Raw genomic sequence first — 21,550 nt, 5'->3', positions numbered from 1 at the left:
GGCCTCGCGGGGTGCGGGCGGTGCGGGCGGGCGGGTTGTCCCGGGGATGGATCGGGATCACATCCCGCACAGCCGCCCCCTCCCCGCCGCCATGCGGCCCGGGGGCGGGGCCTGCGCCCAGGGGGCGGGGCCCGTATGCAAATAGCCTGTGGTTCGTGCGCGCTGCGCGCGCAGCGGGGCACGGGTCTTACACAATGCACCGGGCCCGGCGGCGCGCGGAGGGGGCGGGGACGCGCATGTAAATAAGGGCCGGGCTCTGCCGCGCCATTGGAGGAACGGGAGGAAGGGGCGTGACCGGATATGTAAAGCAGCGAGCCGGGGGGGTGGTGGGAGCGAGCACGCGGGAGGGGCGTGGCTCGTATGCAAATATTGCCGGCTCCGCGAGGGGCGTGGCTCGGATGCAAATCCACGCGCTGCCGTTTCCCGCCCTCCCGCCGGCCGGCCCCGCCCCGCCGCCATAAAATGCGGCGCGCCTGCGCACAGCGCCGAAAACGGGACTTAGTCTGTTACACAAGCGCGCCGCGCTCCCGGTCCCGCTGCGCCCGGCGCCCCTCTGCCCGCCGCTCTGCCCGCTCCCGCCGCCCCGCCCGGCTCCCGCGCCTCCGGCATGAGCGGCGACCAGCTGCACAACGATTCCCAGGTGAGCGCCGCGAGCCCGCCCGCGGGGCGCGCTCCCGCGGGACCCCCGCCGCCGTGCTCGCATCCCCCCGCGCCGGCCCCGGCCGCGCCGCCCGGACACCCCCGTAACCCCGGCGAGGGCGCCGTGCCCTGCCCGGCGCGTCCCTGCGGACAGCCCTGCCAGCGCGGTGTCCCCCCGCCGCGGCGGGGGCGGTGGGAGCGGGGAGCGGTGTGACCCCCGCCCGGGCGGACGCGGGGAGGGGGCGGCTGCCGCGCTGCCCGGGCTCGCTCCCCTTCGGGGGGTCCCCCCGCGGGCCGTGCGGGCGCCGGGGTGGCGATTCCCCCACCCCCCATCACCTTCCGCATCGCGCCGGGCTGCTCCCGTTCGGTATTTAATTGCCGTAAAAGCGGGGCTGGGCGGGCGGGGGGTGCGGCGGGCCCCCGTTCCCGCGGGGCCGGCCGTGCTGACCGTGTGTCCCTGTGTTGCTCTCCCCGCAGATCGAGGCGGATTTCCGAGCGAACGGTGAGTGCGGCCCCGGCGCGCCCCTCGCAGCAGACATGGCGTCCCAGAGACTAAGTCCCGGCTCCGCGCTCACCGGCCCCATTGTTCCCATCGAGCCGCCCCGAGCGCCCCTTTCCCGCCGGGGTCGGGCCCCCCCGGCCCCCGCCGCCCCGAGTGGGGGCACCGCAGGCCCCCGATCCGAGCGCTGCGGCCCTGCCCGGGTCGCCTTTGGGCCCCGATTCCTCCCTGGAAAGTCGCCTTGTCGACGGTCGGGACTTAGTCTCTGCGCCATTTTCTTTTTCTCTCCTCTCTCTGTGGCTTTTCTCTCCTTCTCCTCCTCCCCGAGCAGCCGCCGAGCCGCCTCTGCAGAGGCGCCGGGGCCGCCATCCCCGGCACCAGCCCCTTCCAACCGAGGGGAAACCAAAGTTTTTAGCTAAAAAAAAAAAATAAAAAATCCCCCAAGTCTTTTTTTTTTTTTTTTTTTTTTTTAAAACCCCCACCCCCCCTCCCCCCCCCCCCCACTGCTCCCCGTCTCTGTTCCTTTCAGGGAATCCCTCCCTTCCCCTAAAATGAAGGGTGATTGCAACATGTTGCTCTTTAAAAGAATCTGTTGTATCCCTTTTAAGATCAACCTCATTGCTTGTCTTGCTGTTTAATTGATGTGACTTTATCCTGTTGGGTGGTTTTTTTTAATTAGAATGAAAATCCACTTTAAAAATAAACAACACACCATAGCATAGACAATTCCAGAAAGGTAGACAGCATCACTTCAGGGAGTTTACAAGCTAACTTCATTTTATTCAGAAATATTTATAGCAGTCCTGTAATTTTATATATGTATATATTTTATATATGAATTTTATGTGTATATATTTATGTATGAATACGTTTACATGTCTATTTATATTTATATTTGTATATATACATACATTATTATCTTTTCTAGTCAGCCTGATGGCTGCTAACTTTTTCGGATTGTTTATTCATTTTTCTAGGTAGCAAGGTAATTGCAAGCCCCCTCTCACCTGATAGGTGTCACATTGAAGGGCTTAAGCAGGGTGAAGGGGAGTTGAGGACGTACAACCAGCCTTTGTGTGTGTGTGTGTGTTACTGTCACTGTTTGGGATGTGTGAGGAGCTCTGAGCTGTCCTCTGACTGCTGGGGTGGTAGAGGACAAAAAAAGTGGTTGAAAATATCTGCTTGACTTAGTTACACCGATTTTTTAGAATGCTTTTCTGTGTGATGTCCACGTGCCTGGGTGCTTTGTAAGCTACTGCGTGTAAATATTTACAGATCTACGTTTGTGAGCACCTTTCTTTCTGTGAGTTCATTGGAATGTGATTGTGTGTGTACAGTAGGAGCAGACAGTAGCAAATACACAGTTTTTGAACTTTCATTTCCATTCTGAATCTATAGCAGGGCTCTATGAATAATTCTTAAAAGAAAGGATGCAGTGGATTTCCCAAGAAGTACAGGAGTAGTAACTCTCAAAGCGACATAAATATAAGCATATAATTGAATACATGTAGCTTTCTTACGCTGGGAAATACTTGCTTAAGGATCATCTTTTTTTTAGGGAAAAGCTCTCCCAGGTCAGCTTTAGTTATATAGTGATTTACATAGGGGAAGTGATGTATGTTTGACCTTTCCACTACAGCTTCCAATGAACCTTTTAGAGGGATTTTTCTCCTCTGTTGTGACCATGTGCTGTTTTATTCTTTTAAGAGTTTTAGACATACAGCACTTAAAAACTCCTGCAGTTTTTATTTCTACCATGTGTTGGAGGAATTCAATACAGAAATTCAAAGACACCTTGATGGACAAACTGAATTCCTGGTAAATCAAGCACACCCAGCAGCTCCATACCAGTGTAGGTATCAGCACCTTTCCCTCCTGCTGTCATTACTGGTGGCAGTCACGTAACATCGTTGTGACTGATCAGAGGCCCCTAAAACTCAAAATCCTTTTCGGCGCTGAAAGGTGCGTGTAACCCTGTTAGTCTTGTTCAGGGAATAATGCTGAATAGACAGTGTCCACTCTGACCCTGTGACCACCACTGATCTCCCTGAAAACCTGTCAGCTCTGCTTGCTCCCAGTCTCGTTTCCTGCACGCAGGAGTTGTGTGCGCTCGTGTGTCGGGAATTGTCGCGCGCGGATCCCAGATCAGCGGTTCTCGTTTAGCAGAGCAGTGAGGCTCCAGCTCTTATTTTCTTGTTTTGATCCTATTTGGTGGCAAAGATTAGGAGTGGGTTGTAGGAATCTCAAGTACTTTTTTCCCCCCCTCCAGATGTTTAGAATTGGTTTGTACTTTGATTATTGTCAGGCAGCACTCCACAGTGGAGCCAAAGTGTTCTCTTGGGCCTCCTGTGCTTTACATTTCGGGAAGAGAAGTTTTTCTGTGGGCTGGTACTGACTCATTCTAAATATTGAGTGTACCAACAGTAAACATTTTTGTTAATAAGGAATGTTTTAGGTGACTCCTGGATAGTGTATCAGTCTTAGAGCAGCTTAAGCACTTTGAAGCTTCCTGTTGTTATTAATGTTCCTATCTGGGTCAGTGGACACACTACCTCAGGTTGTGGTCACACAAGTTGTTGCAGCTGCAGTAAGGTGGGTGGGTCTGCCCGTGGCAGGTCACCAGGGAGCACCCTGGTTGTAACTGGGAGCTTGGATCTGGTTACACGCCCGTTTCATTGATGGCAGGGTAGCCTTAGGTGTGAGAGAGGGTGCCAGCAGGAAATATGTGTTCCTGGCTATTTCTTGTCATTAAGTAGCCAGATCACTCTAAGCAAGAGTGTCCTGGGCAAATTCCAACTTGGGTAATTGCATTCTGTGTCGATATCCAGGTTCCCCTCCTGTTTGGCCATAGTGGGTATTTTTTTCACCTTAGCTGTATTTTTAGTATCCGTACACTTTTCAAAGAATTCCCTGTGCTCAGTCCCAGCAGTGCCTGTTTTCAGACCATCCTGAGAACAATACTGTGCTGAAACAGCGAGCCTTTTCTACAAGTGACATTCTCACAGTCTTCACCGTTGTAGAAGGGAAATGGAGTCCAAAGCTGTCGTTTCCAAATACAGCTTGGACATTGAAAATGACCCTTTCTCCACAGATTTGGATTCTGTTGAGTTTTGCCTTTAAGAGCTTTGTTATTAACGTTGGATGTAGCAACCTTTTACTACTGAGGACAATGTTGAGACTAAAAGCAATTTATCTTGACTTTCAGGTCTCCCATTGTGTTTGCAGAGCTCAGTAGATAAAAATGACTTTTGTTTGCAAAATAATCAAATTGCATTCCAAAGCTACTAAATTCCACTAACAGCTATTAGTGTCTTGGCTGTTCAGCAGCCTGTGTTCAGAACTTGTGTAGAATCCAGAATTGCTCTGGGTGGAAACTGAGGACATCACCCCAAGCAGTGCTTTTTGCCTCTGGTTGATTTGACCAATGCTGTTAAGATGCAATTTGAGGTCAGCATCACTGTAGGAACCATTACAGTGTATTAACAGGAGTCAAGTGTGAATTTGTCCAACGTCACAGAGGTGGCTTCTGGAATTCAAACATGCTTGAAGGAGTACCTTCTTTAACTGACTATTTTTTGGGGGGGAAAAAAAAAGCCCTTGCAGCTGCAGCATCTTATCAGGAGCTGGCAGGTTTTTTATGTTGGCCTGAGCGCTCATGTGGCACCCCTGTATTTATCAGGGTGACAACATGAAGGGGAACGCAGAGGAGGGAAATTAAATTAAACAACAAGAGTGCCGAACCAAATGCCTTACAAGTTAAGGAATTTCAGCACGTTTTGTGTTCTGCATTAAATTCAGGTTTCATGTGTGCCAGAGCTGTGCAGTAAGAGGTGTGGGTGATTTAAATGCTAACAAACTGAAAAGGAACATAACGGAGATCCTTAGGATTTCTCAGTGCTTTGAAACAGTCTGTTGAAGACCAGATTTGTGCTTCCTTGCTGCTGCTTTGCTGGTGCCTTCTGGGTGGGTGAGCCTTTTTTGAAGGAGAGCAGGGCCACTTCTGGCACAGGGCTGTGTGTACCTTAGCGCTGCTGTTAGAGCCCCTGTACTAAACAAACTGCACGGATTTAGGAAGCTTGAAGGCACTGCCTGTGCTTGTTCTGTGTGTCACACGTCAGGGAGGTCTGTCTAAAGTTCCTTGGGAGCACGTCTCACCAGTGCTTTAAATGTCAAGTGCTTGGCAAGAGGTCCCAAATACAAAAGGTAGTTAATGGTGTTTAGGTGCAGATTGATATCTCTGCTGAAAATGTCCTTTGCCTTTTCTGTGGTACTTGGAGATGTGAATCCTGAGGAATGGAGCCTGTTCCTTCCTTGCTTTGCTCCGTGCCTTTGCTCCAGACTGCGGCTCTGGTGATGAGCCTGCATTGTGGGAAGTGCTGCCCACAGCCCCAGAACAATGCTTGGGTAGTTTTAAGTCTGTAACCACTTAGCTTTTTTTTTTTATTTTAGAAGTGTTTCACGTCAGACGCCAATCTCTACAAAATTTCTTAGTTTTGTTTTTTTGCAGTGATTTTCAATATGTTCACAGCAATCCCTCGCAGGCCTTGTAGGACATAACAGATAATCTTCAGATTGTTATAAGTGAGAATACTCTGACAAATTGATCATGATGCTTCTCAGAAATGTAAATAAACGTACTGTTGGTAAACTGCTCTTAACTATCATGTGCTACATAAGTCGGTTGCCTCTGTTTTCCCAGCAGAAGCCTCAGAAGGGCTTTGCTAGAGACCTTGAGGTCTGTTGTGTTAATTGTTCTGACACGTTCAGCATTCAGGTTAAAACTTAATGGGTGTCTTGTGGGAGTGGGGAGTTGAGTGCCCTTCTGTGAGCTGCGGCCAACTTGTGTGTTTGTTAAAACTCAGCAGAATTACTTAAATGTGCTGGAAGATGCGTTTTGGGGGTTAATGGCCCATGTGCTTCCTTCTTCCAGCAAGTTTTCTTAAGATGTTTTTCCTTTTGCCATAGTGTTAATCACTCTGCAGTTATTAGAGTGTTGTCAGGACTACTTTGTTTACTTTGTAAAACATGACATTTTTTAACTGGGGGACCAATGTAAAAGTGTGCTTTTTTTGCATGGCTTCACATAAATTAGGCACACAGCTCATAAATGTGATTGAGCACAATTCAGATTTAATTTCATTTACAAGTGTGACTTCAGATATTAGTTAGATAGTTCATTGAATTCCAACCTCCTGAAGGTTTCTGCAACTGTCAGCAGAAACTGCAATAATATGTAATTATAGCAAGTACTTAACATCTCATTGACTCAAATTCCTCTGTTAATGATTTCACTGGATTCCTGTTAAAGTAATACCTGCTGAAATAGCACAAGCCACTGCCCTGTTGGAGGCTCCAGCTCAGATTGTTCCTGGGGTTGTAAGTTGCTGTAGTTCTGCTAAAATCAGCGGAGCGCTGACACTGTATCTTTTTTGTTATTGGACTTCAGGGATGAGCTTTAATGTCACAGTGACTGTTTAAGAAAAATACAATTTAACCTAGGAAGTCAGTGCAGATTTTTTTTTCCTATGACTTTTCAAGATGGGGCAGTTTCTCTTTCGAGTCTACTCGAGCTGGTTATGCTGATGTAATTTCTCAATTCCTTGTAAGACATGCAGTCATTCACAAATATTTATTGGCTTATTAAATTGAATTGGCTTTGCAGCTGCCAGTTTTATAGAAACTGCCCCACATTTTGCAGAAAACCTCACACTCTGAAACATGGGACCAAAATCTATTTAATGTTGTGTGTTCTGTCCTGCCTGGGGTCCTGAGGACTTTGTCTTAGCTTTACAAGTCTGAGAGAGGATATTCGATGCAGAAATCAGTGTTTATCAGCTTGCTTTCCTGGGACTGTCCCTTCTGACAGAGCAGGTGACAGATCTGCCTGGCCCTGCCTTCTCCCTGCAGGACTCTCGTTCTGAGCCATTAAGCACTGCCAGTGTTTAAATACAGATCATCAAAATGTGGATATCGTTGGATTCCAGAGTGGCTCCTCCTGTTAAGAGAACAGGAGAAGGGGATGGGCTTGCTGTCATTTCAGCAGTTAGTGTGCTGCTGTTCTTCTTAAAAAAAAAAAAACCGACAAACAAAATCAATTCAAACCCCAATTTGTGGCTACAGTGGGATCATTCTGTTTGAACAGCATTCCCAGTTCCTGCCGTCCTTACTCTGCCGTTGTGTCCGATCCAGGGAGCTCCCACCACGTGTGCTCTGGCTCCCACTGTCCCTCACTGGCTGAACACTGGAATTACTACGGTGTGGAAGTGCTGTTTGTTCTGGGCAGAGCAGAGAGAGCCTTTTCTGCTGCAGGCTCCTGCTATTTCCTAGCTCAGCTCAGCACACTGTAGTGGTGGTTTCCCGGTGTGTACGACACTACAGTATTTTTAGCACAGCATTTGTTCAAAATGTCCTGGCTGACATAAATACTAAATAGCTCCTGTGGATTTAATGAGGTATATAGTTAGAAATATTTTTGCCTTGAATGTTTGCTTTTTAAACTAATGATCTTAGTCAGCTGCAGTGATACCTGCTGGTGTCACAGTGAGAGAGTTAGGACAGTTGGAAGGTGACATGAAAAGAAAGGGCGAAGTTAATTTTGGATTCTTGTGACCTGCAAGGTATAAAGAGTGGTAAAAAATTGCTACTGGCTTTAGAAAGATGAGCATACGTGCGTATTTTCAAGTTGAAATTCGGCTTCTAATTTTGACTTCTGTAGCCGCTCAGCTGATGAACAAGCGAGCGCTCCAGACGTGGGAATGAAAGAGGAGAATATGGAGCTGCAGGCAGTCTTCCTGGAACCTGTTCTTTTGTGACATGTACTTATCTCAGAGAAGTCTGAGAATTGTTGATATTAAAAGCAGGATTTTGTTAAACCTCAGCCTGTGTCAGCAGGAGCGGTGATAGGAAATACAGTTCTGTGGCAGTCCTTGCAACAAACAGTGTTCTGGGAGATCCTCCAACACAACTGGTGGAGATCAGACTTGATGGTTGTGGGGAAGTGGGAGACCTTGGCAATTAGTTCCCTATTAATAGAGATGGAGTCCTGTGATGAGGAAGGATGAGTAGAAGAGGGAGAGATTCAAACAAGAATTGCCTCACAAATTTGCTGATGTTATCACAGATTTCTGGTGATGTTTTCTGTCATCTCAGGGGCTGTTTCTCCTCTAGAATAAATACTCTGCACAAAAAAAGAAGGCATGGCCAGGCAGCTCTGCTGAACACAACATTTGATGCTGTTGCTTCACCCTGGGAAAAGTCCCTCTGTTCATGGCTGTTTGAATCCCAACAGTTTCTCTGGAAGGTGGTCACAGTAGTGGGTCAGTCTGATTGACTTGCACTGGCAGCTGCTCTGTTTTGAATGTGCCAGTTTCCAAAGTGAAGGGGTCACAAGGACGGACAGCGTCGATCATTCCTTACTCCTGTCTTGGGAAGCTTTGGAGGCGGGGCTGGAAAAAGTCTGAAGTGTTTATCTGGCTGGGCTGGGGGCAGTGCAGGCTCACAGAGGCACAGCTGGAAGGTTAGTGTAGGTGCTTGTCATTAAGCCTCGGCAGACAATCCCTCCTCAAAAAAAACAACCTGTGCCTCCACCCGAAGCACTTAAATCCCTTAAACTCCTTTATAAGTTTGAAGGCGGTGACTTCTGAAATTGGGATGAGAGCAGGGTAAAGAGGGACAGCATCAGGCTGCTAGGAAATGGTTTTATTAGGAGGCTTCTGTCAGTCTTAAAGAGACAAAAGTTGCTTCCCACAAGGCTTCCGATGAGTAGATCTTTTTGGATTCCTTATCGATATCTTTGACGTGAGTTATTTGTTCGTGTTCACAATCTTACCATGAGCTTTGTGCAGTTGTGAGCTGTGTGGGTGTCCCTGTGTGTATTTTTATCTCATACCTTCGTCAGTGAAGGAGCTTTTTAGGGAATGTTATCAAGACAATGGCTCCCTTCTCTCTCAGGATTGCAGAGCTTCATAGTGCCCACCAAAAGATGAAGGTTTTTCTTCGTGGTTCTGCCCAGCATAGACTGCTCTGTGTTAGAGACAGATGGACATTCATGGAATTCAGTGCTGCAGCAGAGTGATTCTGCAGCTGGCTGTATCTTTCCATGGCTGGAGAGAGACTGATCTCTGCCTCAGGAAAGCTTGCAGTGTACTTGTAGCTTCCCTAAAATATTTTGATCAGTCTGTTGACCCATGTTTGGCAGTGTCCATTAAACACGTGCTCTGTTCTGGTGTCTTGGTTTTGGCTGGGGTAGAGTTAAGTGTCTTTGTAGTAGCTGGTACAGTGCTGTGTTTTGGACTTAATATGAGAATAATGTTGGTAAGACACTGATGTTTTAGTTGTTTAGACAACTAGCTAAGTGCCTGTTAGGTCTCATCAGCTGCACTGTACAGCTGACAGTCTCTTACACACACAGAGTATTCAGCAGATAGTGCAGCTTTATTTGAGGAAGAAACACTCCTAGATTCTCAATGAAGGCATAGTTCTGGTTCTTCAAAATGTCCATTTTTCTCCCATAATGCTGTTTTTCATTGATTTTCTAAAAATAAGACCCTGGTGACTTTTACTACTTGCTGCTCATTTTGTAATCCCAGTCATTGATTTGCACAGTCCTATTAATTTTTGCAGCAAGCATCTAGGATCTCAGTAATGACTGTTTTGCTGTGCTTGGGAATAAATGATAAGAACAAATGAAATATGAGGTCTCACGTTGAACATGGGTAGGGCTGCATACATCTTGTCCTGTCTGAAACCCACTGCTTGAGCACTGTTTGTATGGCTGCTCTGGAATGAGTTTTACCAAGTGCTTTGTAAGTTTTGAAGTGTTGGGCTCATTCCACTACTCAGTGTATAGTGCAGGGGATGGGAAGTTGTCTTGCTTCCATCCAAATGTCTTAGCTTGCTGCAGCTAGATGATGTGTGGCAGTATCTAAATAGAATAATCTTAAGAATTTTTAAGAATAATTTTTTTAGGCATTGACCAGAGACGGGGCTTCGTGGTTAAAAAGTCAAGAGAATAATTCCTGGGGATGGAGCAATCCCCAAGTACAGATAGCTTTTTAATTTTTTCCTGGCATTTGTCACTTACTCTGCTCTATTGCCTAACACTGCTTCTGACACACGAGAGCACGAACTTGTGTTCTCCAGAATACTTTTTCCTTGATTGGTCACTTCTCTTCTGGACACATTCCCAATGGAACAGCATCGTGGGAGTTTTTCCTGCGTGTGTAACGTGGAATGGATGACCTGGGCTTTAGGGCCAGGGCAACTTCAGTTGAACTTTTTATTGATGGCAATGTATTACTACTCAAGTCTTATTTCAGTCCTTGAACAGAGGCCAGACTTGTCAAAACAGCTGCTCCTCTTCCTCTGAGGCTGCACTTTCTTGTTTTGGAGAGGTGGCCTATAAAGACCTTTCAGGAGAGAGGGCTCTTTGACTTCTGTGGGTTTTTCCATTTAAACTACACTAAGTGTCTGTTGCAGATTTTTCAGTAGCTGGAGGTAGAGCTGAGAAACATGTAGTGATCTTTGAGCTGAAGTGCAGAGGTTTCTGGAGTTGGGTAGCACAGCTAAAACACTTGTATTTTTGTGGTCTGTAAGCAGAGTTTTAGGAGTGGGGAAGTACAGGTGGTGGCAGGGGACAGACACCCTGTTACAGAGCTTGTGACATGAGGTGGTTTGGAGACTTGATAACCAAGTAGGAGGGCTGTCTTCCTTCATCTGCTCTGCAGTGGGTGCAGGTGGATGGAGTTTGTTCTGTCCTTGGGGAGGTTAGTAGCTGGTAAGTTGGCAGTTCCTATTCTGGCTTCTGGTTTTGTGCAGTGCTGCCTTGTCAGCATCATTTGTAGTGCCTGGTGCTCTGCTCAGGACATGTGGGGGTGAAGGGTTGAATGTGAAGAGAGACTTTAGAAGCTGAGGGCAGGAAGCATTGGGGAGGGACATTCTGTTACTCATGGATGCTGTGTCTGGGATTAAGGTCCTTTGTGCTATACATTGTTATCCTGTCCTAAGGCCATATTGTTTAAATAGGCAGCACAGTGGGGGAAGAGGGAGTACTGTGTTCTTCTCAGAGCTGGAGAAACCAGAACGTGGTGGGAATGATTTCTTCCAGCACAGAAATAGATAAAAAGCTGTCTGACTAGGACTGAGATTCAGTTCCATCTTGGACATTTGTTTCTGATTTTTAATTCCCGCTCCAGCTGAAGACTGAGGTGCTTAGCAAAGGGCAGCACAAAAAAAAAAGGAGCTTCTGCAGTTTTAACATACGTTGTCATTTTTTCTTGTATGCAGATCTCATCTCGGAGCTAAGGTGTGCATTACTTTATGAGTACATATGATACAGTGCGAATTACAAGTGTTGCGTGCTGGGTTTTGCAATTTATGAAATCACTGGATTTACAGTAGGGAGACAGTGGTTTCCTGGTCTGTGTGCAGGGTTCTGGTATCAGGTAGTTCAGTCTCTTGCACCATACCTTGGTATGAGTGTCTCCTAAATGGGCCTGGAGCAATAGGAAGAGCAAATTACGCCTTCTGCCAGTTTGTGGATGCTGGCAAATGTGTGAGTAAGATCAGTTTTTGGAGAGATAAAATAGCTGGGATGGGCAGGAACTGGTTTAAACTTGCCTTAGGAAGGCACCTTACAAGTTAGACGAGCACTCTCCAGTTTAATGTAACCGTTTGGGAAACTGGAAGCTGGAACTCTTTGGAGATCCATGTGAGGGGATGATTCACTGCAACACAAGCAGCATGTACAAAATGGAGGGATGGAGTAGTACTAGTGACGTACTCTGAGGTTTGTTCTCTAGAGTTAATGACCACCAGATGGGGAATAAAGGGCCGCCTGCTTTTCTTTTGAGGACCAGGAATGTCACTGAGGCCGTTAAAATGTGCTGTATCTGTGGTAATGCTGCTTGTGCACAGCAAAGCCCTTGATATGTGGATCAGAGTTAGCTTTCCCCTCAACACTTGGCTTTTAGCTTGGGTTTTAGCTGAGGATGAGATTCCTTCAGTGTGGTAACAGTGCACCTCAGGGGTGAAGTGCTTTCTGCAGCAGAAAAACCACGGTGCAAGTTGTGTTCCAGTGCACAGTGTGAATGGCCAGATCCAGAGGCAGGAGGTTCACGTGAACTCGAGTGCAGTGCAAGAGATGAACTCATAACAACAGTGACCTTGATTAACTTGGGCAGTGTTGCCCCATCCTGTTGTAGGTGTCCTTTCCATCCATTGTAAGCAAACACTGGCACAAATCAGAGTCTGAGTGCCAGTGCTGGTAACTCTGATACTTGCAAGTTGTCATCCTGGAGCTGTGTAGGTGTTTGGGTTACTTTGTCTTGCTCCGTCAGATGAACATCTCTCCATCTGTCCAGGATACCTTTGGAAGTGAATGTGGAGAACGTGTTTTTTCAAAAGCCTTTTACACTTTTGCTTTCTTATGTCCTCCTGTCTCCTTCCTACTCCAAAATCAAGAAGACTCCCAGAAGAGCCAACATCTTGTCTGAGTCATGTTGTCATAGCTGCGTTTGTCACCTGCACTTCATTAGGGAACACAGGCAAGCTGTCCTTGAAATACCTGTTTTTGTGAGTCGATACAGTCTTCTAATTTAAAATTTGCTGCTCTCTGGAGTTTGGTAGCTGTTATAAACTGTGTTTCTTTTATCATCAAGTAGGCTTATTCAGCATCACCTGTGTCTAAAGGAAGCTGCTTTCTGGGTTTTAGACTGTTCTTTTTATATAAAAGACTGTACTTTTTAAATAAAGTACAGCTTGGCCCTTGATGCTCTGTGCTTGGTAGCTTTAGTTGTCAGCATGTGGTCTTGGGAGAGCCCAGCACGGTGGAGTTTTGTTTGCCCCAGTCTGTAGCTTGTCTTGCAGGGGATGGAGGCTGCAGCTGGCAATAAACTGGCTATCCCAGTAATTTAATTCTTAAATTGCATCAATGGGCAAAAGGCAGAAGCAGTTGAATTTGTGTCTGTTTTTTTTTGTTTCCCAAATGAAGGTGTAAAGCTGTTGTTCTTGAAGAATTGCCTTGTGTCTGACACGTTTGCCCCTTCCCTCCTGCCCAGCCCTGTTGTTGAGATTCCTGTGCCCTGATGGGTGATACTCAGTTATGGTTTTGCTCTGCATCACTGTCAAAGTGTGAGCTTGTTGTGTACAGGAGAAAGTGGTTTTACTATTGAACCATAGCCTGAGTTAAAATATTCCTTCTCTGTGCCCATGGGCCTCTCTTGCAGCCCTGTATTTACCTCTTTGGGGAATCTGATAGAATTTTCCTTCAAAGTGACAGTGTTGTCTTTGCACACCAACTGAACATGGTCTGGGTGCACGTGAGCAAGCTGGGGGCACTGGTGCTGCCAGCAGGGACAGGGAGTTCAGGAGGGGGGCTGGATCTCGTGGGATCTCCTGGGAGCTACTCTGTGCTTGGGCTTTGCCCATCACTGCTCAGTGCCCTTGGTGAGGGTGGGGAATGGTGCTGACACCGTGGCCACGTTTCGGAGGGATCAGGAGGTTTGCTGAGCCTTTGTGTGCTGAACTTAGTGTGTATTTTTAAATGGTTTCCTTTGTAGAGAATGAAGCTGTGGAGCATTGTTTTGTGAAATAAATCCCCTGTAGCTGTATTTCACAATAACATGAAACAGTGTTCAAAACAGATGTGAACCTCACTTATTAACAGCAGAATTAGTTTGGTTTTAATTTAAGTTTTTGTGTTTTTCTCCATTTGTGTAAATACCCCATCCATTCACCCAGGCACAGAAGCCTCATGCTCAGACTAACCCAGAATAAGAAAACTTGAATCCCAAAGGGAATTTGTTAGTGTGTAATATTTTTTTTTTTTTTTTTTTATTAAGATGAGTTTATATAATGTCTTTTTCTGTATGTTAACAGTTTAATCTCAGCAGAGCTCTGGAATTATTAATTGACAATTAGCTCTATAGGTGGCCAGAGTCAAACAAGCCCTCTCTGTAGTTGTTTTTCCTCAGTACTTGAAGAAGTATTTAAAAAATATTGTAGTATGTGGACTACAAACAAGTATAATGGTAATTTTTATGATAGTAGCTTGAGAGGCTGGAAAGGTAAGTTTTCCACCAGTTTTCAGTTCTGGAAAGATCTGATGTTGAAGGGCTTTCTTCTAAGCATCCGTGAAGTATTTGAAGGCTTAAAACTTCGTGCAGATTTGTGTCATTTCTAAGTTTCTCACTGGTTTATTTCCATGTTCTGAAGTTGGTGTCATTTGGTCAGGAGGTGTCAGTGACACTTGCTCAGTTCCTCACCCCACGAGCTCTTGCTTATCTCTTGGTTGTGTCCTGCCCATCACTACGAGGTGTCCACACGGTACCTGTTCTGCTGCCTGCTGTGGTTAGTGCTTTGCTAACTGCAGGATGTGATTTCCCAAATCCTGTCATCCCAGCAGCTTTATTTACATGCAGCTTTAGATTCAGATCAAATTGCTGGAGGAGATTGGTGCTCCAAAAAGGCCTCAGACTTAATGTTGTCAGGTGTCTTTGTACTCCCAGAGTCAGATGATGTTTCCTCCCTGTAGGTCACTGCAGTTTTCCCTTGTGCTTAACCCAGCCAGAATTACCCTTGTACATCAGACATGCACCTAGTTCATAAAGCACCTTCTGATGGAACAAATGCTGCACTCGACCTTAACTGCACACTTCTCACTGTAGGGAAGTTAGATTTTTATTTTTTAACATATGATGCTCGGTATTAGCAAATTGTCTCCTTGTTTTACTTGTCTGTGCTTATGGCTTTCACTTAAAAAGGGAAAATTTGGGTTCTGTCTCAGGGTAGCTGTCTCACTGTGAAGTGCTGGCAGACAGGGTTCCAGTACTTGTCTCAGAGACTGCAGTGACAGAAAGTGTCTTGTTTTATATTTTAATCTCAAGTAACTCATACGCAGTCTCTTGTTGTGAAAACCTGTGCTGAACTGTTTCTCTGGCCGTAGATCCTTCTTGAGCAGAGACTACTGAACTGCTTCATCTCTGAGAGGCAAACAGATGTCCTTAGGAAACCAGGTTGAACTTACTCCGAATTTGCTGGAGACAAAGTATTTAGTGCACCATCATTAGAATAAAAGTATTCCTGTTACAAGCTGTTACTTAGTTTTCAATTTTATTAAACCTCTTTCTCCAGGAGTATCTTAATCTGTCCATGGGGCTGCTTAGTTTCGGGAGGAGCATTTGAAATTAGGTATATCATATAATTTGCTGATTTTCAGAGTAGGTTATTCATATTAACTTTTTCTGATGGTATTAGGGCTACTCCTCATGTAGTTTTCTCACTTACAGGCTTTGCTTAGTACTACCACAATCATTAATGAAAGCTTAAGGCTCTGGGGTTTCACTGTTGGTGCCTTTTTGCATCTGGCAGGATCAAGTAAAAGGTGATCACAGGTCACAGTTGTGACCACAGGAGAAAGAGGGAGTGTTTCCTGGTCTGCTAGGGACTGGAGTACAGGAAGTAAAGTAATTGCTAGTTCAAAAATAACTTGGTACACTTTAAAACTTGCAAAACAATGTCACTGAGGTGCATGAAACCCAAATACATTTAAGCTGTTTGAGTTATTGCAGTTTTGGAAACTGCTGGGGCTGCTGTGCACTCCTGGTTAAAGCTGAACTTGCTCTGCCAGGTACATGGATGGTGCTTTCACTCCCAGAAGTGGTTTTGTCAGGCACAGGCTTGAAATACTTGGTAGAGGAGGATAGGAGGGAACTGTACAGCTGCTGCTCTGGGCTCTTTGTGGAGCAGCAAACTCCTAAATCAGCTGGAGTGGCTGCAGCTTTCAGGGTGGTGTTAGTCCTTCGTGGAAAATTGATAATAAATTTTAACAGATGCATTGATTTAATTTTGACTCCGGTGAGAATCATAATAACTTTTAAAATATTTGTCTTGATGTGTATAAAACTGGCAGCCAAGAACCTTAAAAATATTTTCCAGCCTTATAGCTGAATCATTCAGGAATAACTGATGAGATCGTAAATAGTCTTAGATGTTCATCTTGTTTCCTTTGCCTATTTCTGCTGTCAAATAATCAAGAGGAAACAATAAGTATTTCTTAATTTTCCCCTGAAAACAAGCTTTATAACTTGATTTTCTTACTTTGGGTTAAATTAAAGAGGAATAACAGAGTCTTGAATCTCTATGGTTGCCTCTGTAGCTCTAATAGTTTTTTGAGCATTTTTCTAACCCTCTCACCAATCAACCTGTTAAAATTATTTAAATAATATTAGGTTTCACATTCAGAAACTTGAAAAGTAGAGAATGTGATCGTGTTGCAGTAGCTGTAAAGCAGAACCTCTGATATGATGGGAGTCATTAGTGAAGCACTTGAAGTGCAGTGATAAATGAACCTTTGATGACACTCTGCACCGGCAGCACATTTCCTTTGGTTCAAACAGCTCTTTTAGTGGCTGGGGCAGGGGAGGACATTTGAAAGCTGAAAAGGGAAAGCTGTTTTCACACATACTTATTTCTGCATAGGTAAAGAAAGGAGTATTCTTAGAATGGAGGAACAAGGTAACCAGAAGCAATTGATTCAGTTCCATTTTAAAGACTGTGTTGCTTTGTTTTAATAGACTTTAGATGTGAAATAAATTACAGAAATGTTTTCTCCCCTTCATGTCACGTTCGAGGCAGATTTGATTTTTGTGTAAGGTGGAATCTGAAAATGTTGACTCTGCGTTCCATCCAAGGATTCCAGCCACTAGTTTAAAAAAACAAACAAACAAAAAACAAACCCACTCAAACAAACAGAACCCAACAAAGAGCCTCACCAAACTGGTAATATATTGCATGGAGCTTTTTAATTGAAGAAATTGGGAGTGTATTATGCATAATAATGTAACCACAGCCTTTTATCCTCTGTCAATAGGTTACATTTTGTATTCAGGTACCTGTTGGTTTGATTTAACAGTTGCCAGCCAGTGAGATTTGGCCTGAATTTAACAAAATAAACAGATTACAGCCACATGAAGAGATTAAAATCAGTGACTGGAAGTAACATTTTGCATCTACTGGTGTAAATTGAATACTTCCAGTGGAATTTAGTGCACCATAGCTAGGAGCTGTACTTACTAAAGTATTACAATCATAGTCTTATTTTAAAGCTACTGTGTCCTACACTGCTGTGCTGATGCTTCTTTCTAGTCCTCTTTCCCTTCCTTTCAGAAGACACAGTTGTGAGTACAGTTGCAAGTGCAAAAATCTCAACTGTCCTTAAACATTTACCTTGTGTTTACTTTCTGTAGTGTTTTAGCTGGAGTCAGGTTTCTTCCCGTGTGCCAATGGCAGTAATGTCCCTTCAGGCAGGGGAATTGCGTCCCCTCCCTGGATGGTGGCAGGGCAGGCCCTGGTGATGAGGTGCTTGCAGACACTGTTGGGATCAGCCTGTTGTGGGTGAGGGATCATTTGACTCACCCACAATGGGGACAGAGGTGAAATCGGGCTGTGTCCATCCAGTGCAGCCCTATACTTGAAAGAAATCATTGTAATTAGGAAAAAACCAACCAAACAAAACCCAACCAAAAACCCAGCTGGGATCAGTGTGGGAGTTGCTCCTACAGTGAGGAACCAGCTTGAGTGTGTTTAAAATAGGTGCTTGGTCTTCTGAAACAGACTTTTTCTAAGACTTTGGCCATGATGACCCCATCAGTTCAACTTCATAGAAATTATATTAAACAAGGAGTAGGAGAATTATCTGACTGCAGCGTGTAAAGCTTGGCAGAGGCGATTTAAAGCTTCTACCAACCACTTTTTTGTCTTGCAGATTCAATTTATTTACACTCTGAACCCATTGCAGAGGATTCTCAAGGGTGCTGCCTCTTAAGCCTTTCCTCCCTACAACAAGCAGGAGACCAGCTCTGGCCAAAGCCACACCGTGGTGTCAAGGGATGGTTAATAAAAGACTTTGAGCAAATGCCATTAGAGCCTCTCCCCTGAGGACGCTGAGCACCACTCCCATGTGTATAAACTGAGTGAGCCTGGCTGCTGACAGAGCCTGGGCATCCACTGCTGCAAGACAGGCACTTCAGGGGAACTGCCTTTTTTTTTGATCTTGTATGAAATTTTTGCCTGGGGGGAGCCTTGTTGTGGGTCAAACCCAGGACAGTGAAACACAACAGCCCTGTCCTCGTGTGATGTTGGTGTGAATACAGGCTCTGTGTGAGCCTCTGTTGGCTCATCACTCCTGTGCTGAGGAATTGTCAGGATTTCAGGTAGTCAGTACAAAAACCTTCTTTTCAGTGAATCCAAGAGAAGTGGTGACTTATGCAGCCAGCAAGGGAAAATGTTTTTATAGCTGACATCATCGCAGTGTAATTACTCCTGACAGCACAGCAGTTTTCCTGTTTAGTGCAGGTTTTAAAATCATTAAAATTTAAAATCTCACGCCCCAAATTATCAACCTATTTTTTAACATGGCTGAAGTTTCTCTTATCCTCCCTAAGGACCAAGAATTACAGTTGTTTGTCTCTATTTTCTCCTGGTTCACCTTGTAAGTTTGCATTCAGTAATCAGCTGTTGACTTTACATGACAAATTGTGCTGTTTGCACCTTTCTAGTCTAATGATGGTATAAAGAGCATTTGGAGGCGGAAAGAGCTTGTGCTGGGGGCACTGACTCAGTCTGAGGATGGAGGACGGAACATGAAGTTCTCTGCAGTGTGAAGTTGTGACAGATTGCACCAAAGGATTTTCTTTGCTCTTGACCCACTCTGCTGAAGTCACTCTCTGAGCTGTTCCTGGGGCAAATCTCCTGGAGGTGATTCAGAACCTGCCTGTGTCGGCAACAGCCGCTGCCCTGCTCGCTGGAGAGCTGGGCTTCATTCTTGTGCTGCAGCTGAGCACAAGCTGAGCTTCCCAGAGCTCAGAAGCAGCCAAAGAGCAAAGGTGTCTCTGGTGTCCATTCACTTGATGTTTCAGTCCACCCTGGCTTGGACATCCTTCGTGAGAGGGGATTGATGAAGAGCAATGTGTTGTCCCCAAAATCCTGGGGCCCATCTGTTAGCCAGAAGGAAAAGGAGTCCTGCAGACCAGAAAAGTAAGGGTTAAGTGAACCATTTTACTTTAGATAACGTTGAAGTAAAGGATAGGTTATCTCCTCAGTCCCTGATAGCTCCGAAGTCTAAACAGGGCTGTAAATGCTGGGGTTGCCCTGTTTGCTCTCCTCCTGCCCTGGGTCTCCAGAGGCGAGTGCCCCTGCTGCTTTCTGCTGAGCGACTCGTGGGTGACCCTGAGCAGTTCTTTTTGTCTCTGTCTCCAGCACATACACCCCTCAGTGCAGTGGGTACATCCCTCCCTTTGTCTCTTCCCGAGAAAAGATTTTGTGTGACAGCACCGCGTGACACTTTCTGTGCTAAGCTGTGGATCTGTGCTAAAGGTTGGTTCCTTTCTGACTCTGAAAATAGGATTAGTCCCCCTTGCATTATCTATTTGAATGCTCTGAAGTTTTACCTTCTTTCATCATTTTAAACTAGTTTTACACCCCTGGATACCAGGCTGGTTTGTGAACAACTGTCCAGGCCTTCCCAGCGAGTCTGTCCGTGCTGGTTGTGTTCACTGCCTTTTGCACAATAGGGAAGAAACAGGTGAGAATTTGGAAAAACCTGAGGTGAGATGGTGTAGTAGAAGTTTTTTAGTATTAGTAGATCTAAAATCCACAAGGAATCTGCCTGTAACTACTTCATTATCAAAACTCTTTTCTGTGAGTTGATCTGTAACAGCTGTTTATCCTCAACCGTGTTCACTGCAGTCCTCACACATCCCTGTTAGTCCTCCAGGATCTCAGTCCTCTATACAGGTTTATGAACAAATGGAAGTGCAGCTGGAGCTGCAATAAGTGTAAGAGCTGCAATAGAAACCTAAGAGGTAACTACAAGCAAGCTCATTTTCCCTGGATCCTGCTCTCTGCCTCGTCCTGGCCTCCTGATGTGCACAAGTGATGGGCCATGGCTGCTAAAACTGGAGGCAAAAGTGTATCTTCAGTTTTGCTGCTTCTTTAAAAATGGACATGCAGCTCAGACCTTTGTTTATTCTTGTGGGTGTAGACTCATAAAGCAATAGGAAAAAATCGTTGAAACTATTTCTACCCCAGTAAGGGAAGGCAAGGAATTCAATTTCTGAATGGTGGAGGCGATGGAAAATTAGTACTTCCGCTCATGCAAGTGTAGCCTTATAAGAATAAATATCACTTGGAACAGGAGTGGGTTTGCTCTTGTTTCCTTAGGAGGCTACTCTGGCCTCTCCTCTCTCTCATGCCAGCACAGCAGCATTTTAAGCTGTTCACTGACGCCGGTCATTTCCCTGAAGTTTTAATTTGCTGTTCTGTTTTATTCTGCTTTGTTAGTGGAAACATACTAATGGGTTTCAGTCTCTGACTCTTATTTATACAATTACAGGAGAATGTTTTACATCTTGGGAATCCCTGGAAACACATGTTTTTGTTCACATGGAACTTTTTTGGTTTTGAATGCAAATAATGGATTGAAACTTCATTGTTGCCTCTCGGTTGGGAGCCCTTTGGCATGTGTAAGAAGCAGCTATTAATTTAGCCTTTCTTTGCTGATCAAACATGTATTTTCATGCTTTATAAGGCTTCCTTGGACTTGTCATTTGTGTAATATTGTCTACTGCAATTTTGCTTGCAGTGATTTTATGCATTTGTTACACAGCAAATAAGATCTGCTGCGGAACAGGCGTATGTGAACGTGCCACCTCTTTGAGAAGAGGCTGTTAAAAGGTGCTGACAAGTCATTAAACTTGCTGCTGCTGTCTACACCATTCGTTGTTTTGCTGCAAAATGCTTGGAGTGTAGCAGTTTCTTTAGGTCAGCATCCCTTTGTACCACCCAGCTATCTCGATTACTTGAGCATTAATTACCCACAGAGTTTTAGCTACTTCCCCATCAGGTGAAAAAATGAGGTGCACAGAAAATAAGCAATTAATCCAGTGTGGCTGAAAAAAATTCGAAGAAGGACTAAGAGTGTCTGTCCTCTTCCTGAAGAGGCTGTTGCAGCACATCTTGATTTACCCCCCCCAGTTTCTGCAGGCTGGGTGAGATGGATGAAATGCCAGCAGTGACATTTGCTTCAGGTTAACTTCATATCCCAAAGGCTTCGGTCACACAAGATAGGAGTGATCAGTCAGGGTTTTTTCTGGCCTCCCAAACCTCTCCATGGTAAGTTTTTACCCATTGGGGTGGGTGAAGCAGCTGTGGCCCAGCTTGCCTTGGTGCTGTGCCCGCTGTGCCCTCTCCCTGTTGGCAGAGCTGTCACGTTGTGTCACCTCCTCCTCAGATTGCAGGTGCCCCAGGGTTTCAGTGGAGCAAAAGGTGCATTGAGCTGGTTTTGCAAACTTCATGTCTTTAAAAAGCAGTGTAATATCCTTGCTTGCTTGCTAAAACTTTACTGGAGCGTAAGTG

General features: G+C 45.4%; 1 protein-coding gene across 1 annotated transcript in view; it reads left to right on the top strand.

Annotated features, from left to right (window-relative positions):
- The first annotated feature begins 538 nt into the window (after nt 1-538).
- TOP1 (DNA topoisomerase I) overlaps nt 539-21,550 on the top strand; it is a 65,550-nt gene continuing 44,538 nt past the window's right edge. The window contains exons 1-2 of the mRNA XM_027645962.1: nt 539-640; nt 1,117-1,141. Coding sequence (XP_027501763.1) covers nt 608-640; nt 1,117-1,141 — 58 coding nt within the window. The 5' untranslated portion in view covers nt 539-607. The remainder of the gene's footprint in view (nt 641-1,116; nt 1,142-21,550) is intronic.

The sequence above is a fragment of the Corapipo altera genome, unplaced genomic scaffold, assembly GCF_003945725.1.
Source record: "Corapipo altera isolate COAL_440 unplaced genomic scaffold, ASM394572v1 64, whole genome shotgun sequence".
Classification (NCBI taxonomy): Eukaryota; Metazoa; Chordata; class Aves; order Passeriformes; family Pipridae; genus Corapipo; species Corapipo altera.
The sequence above is the reverse complement of the archived record's forward strand: the minus strand, read 5'-3'. Positions and strand labels throughout refer to the sequence as shown.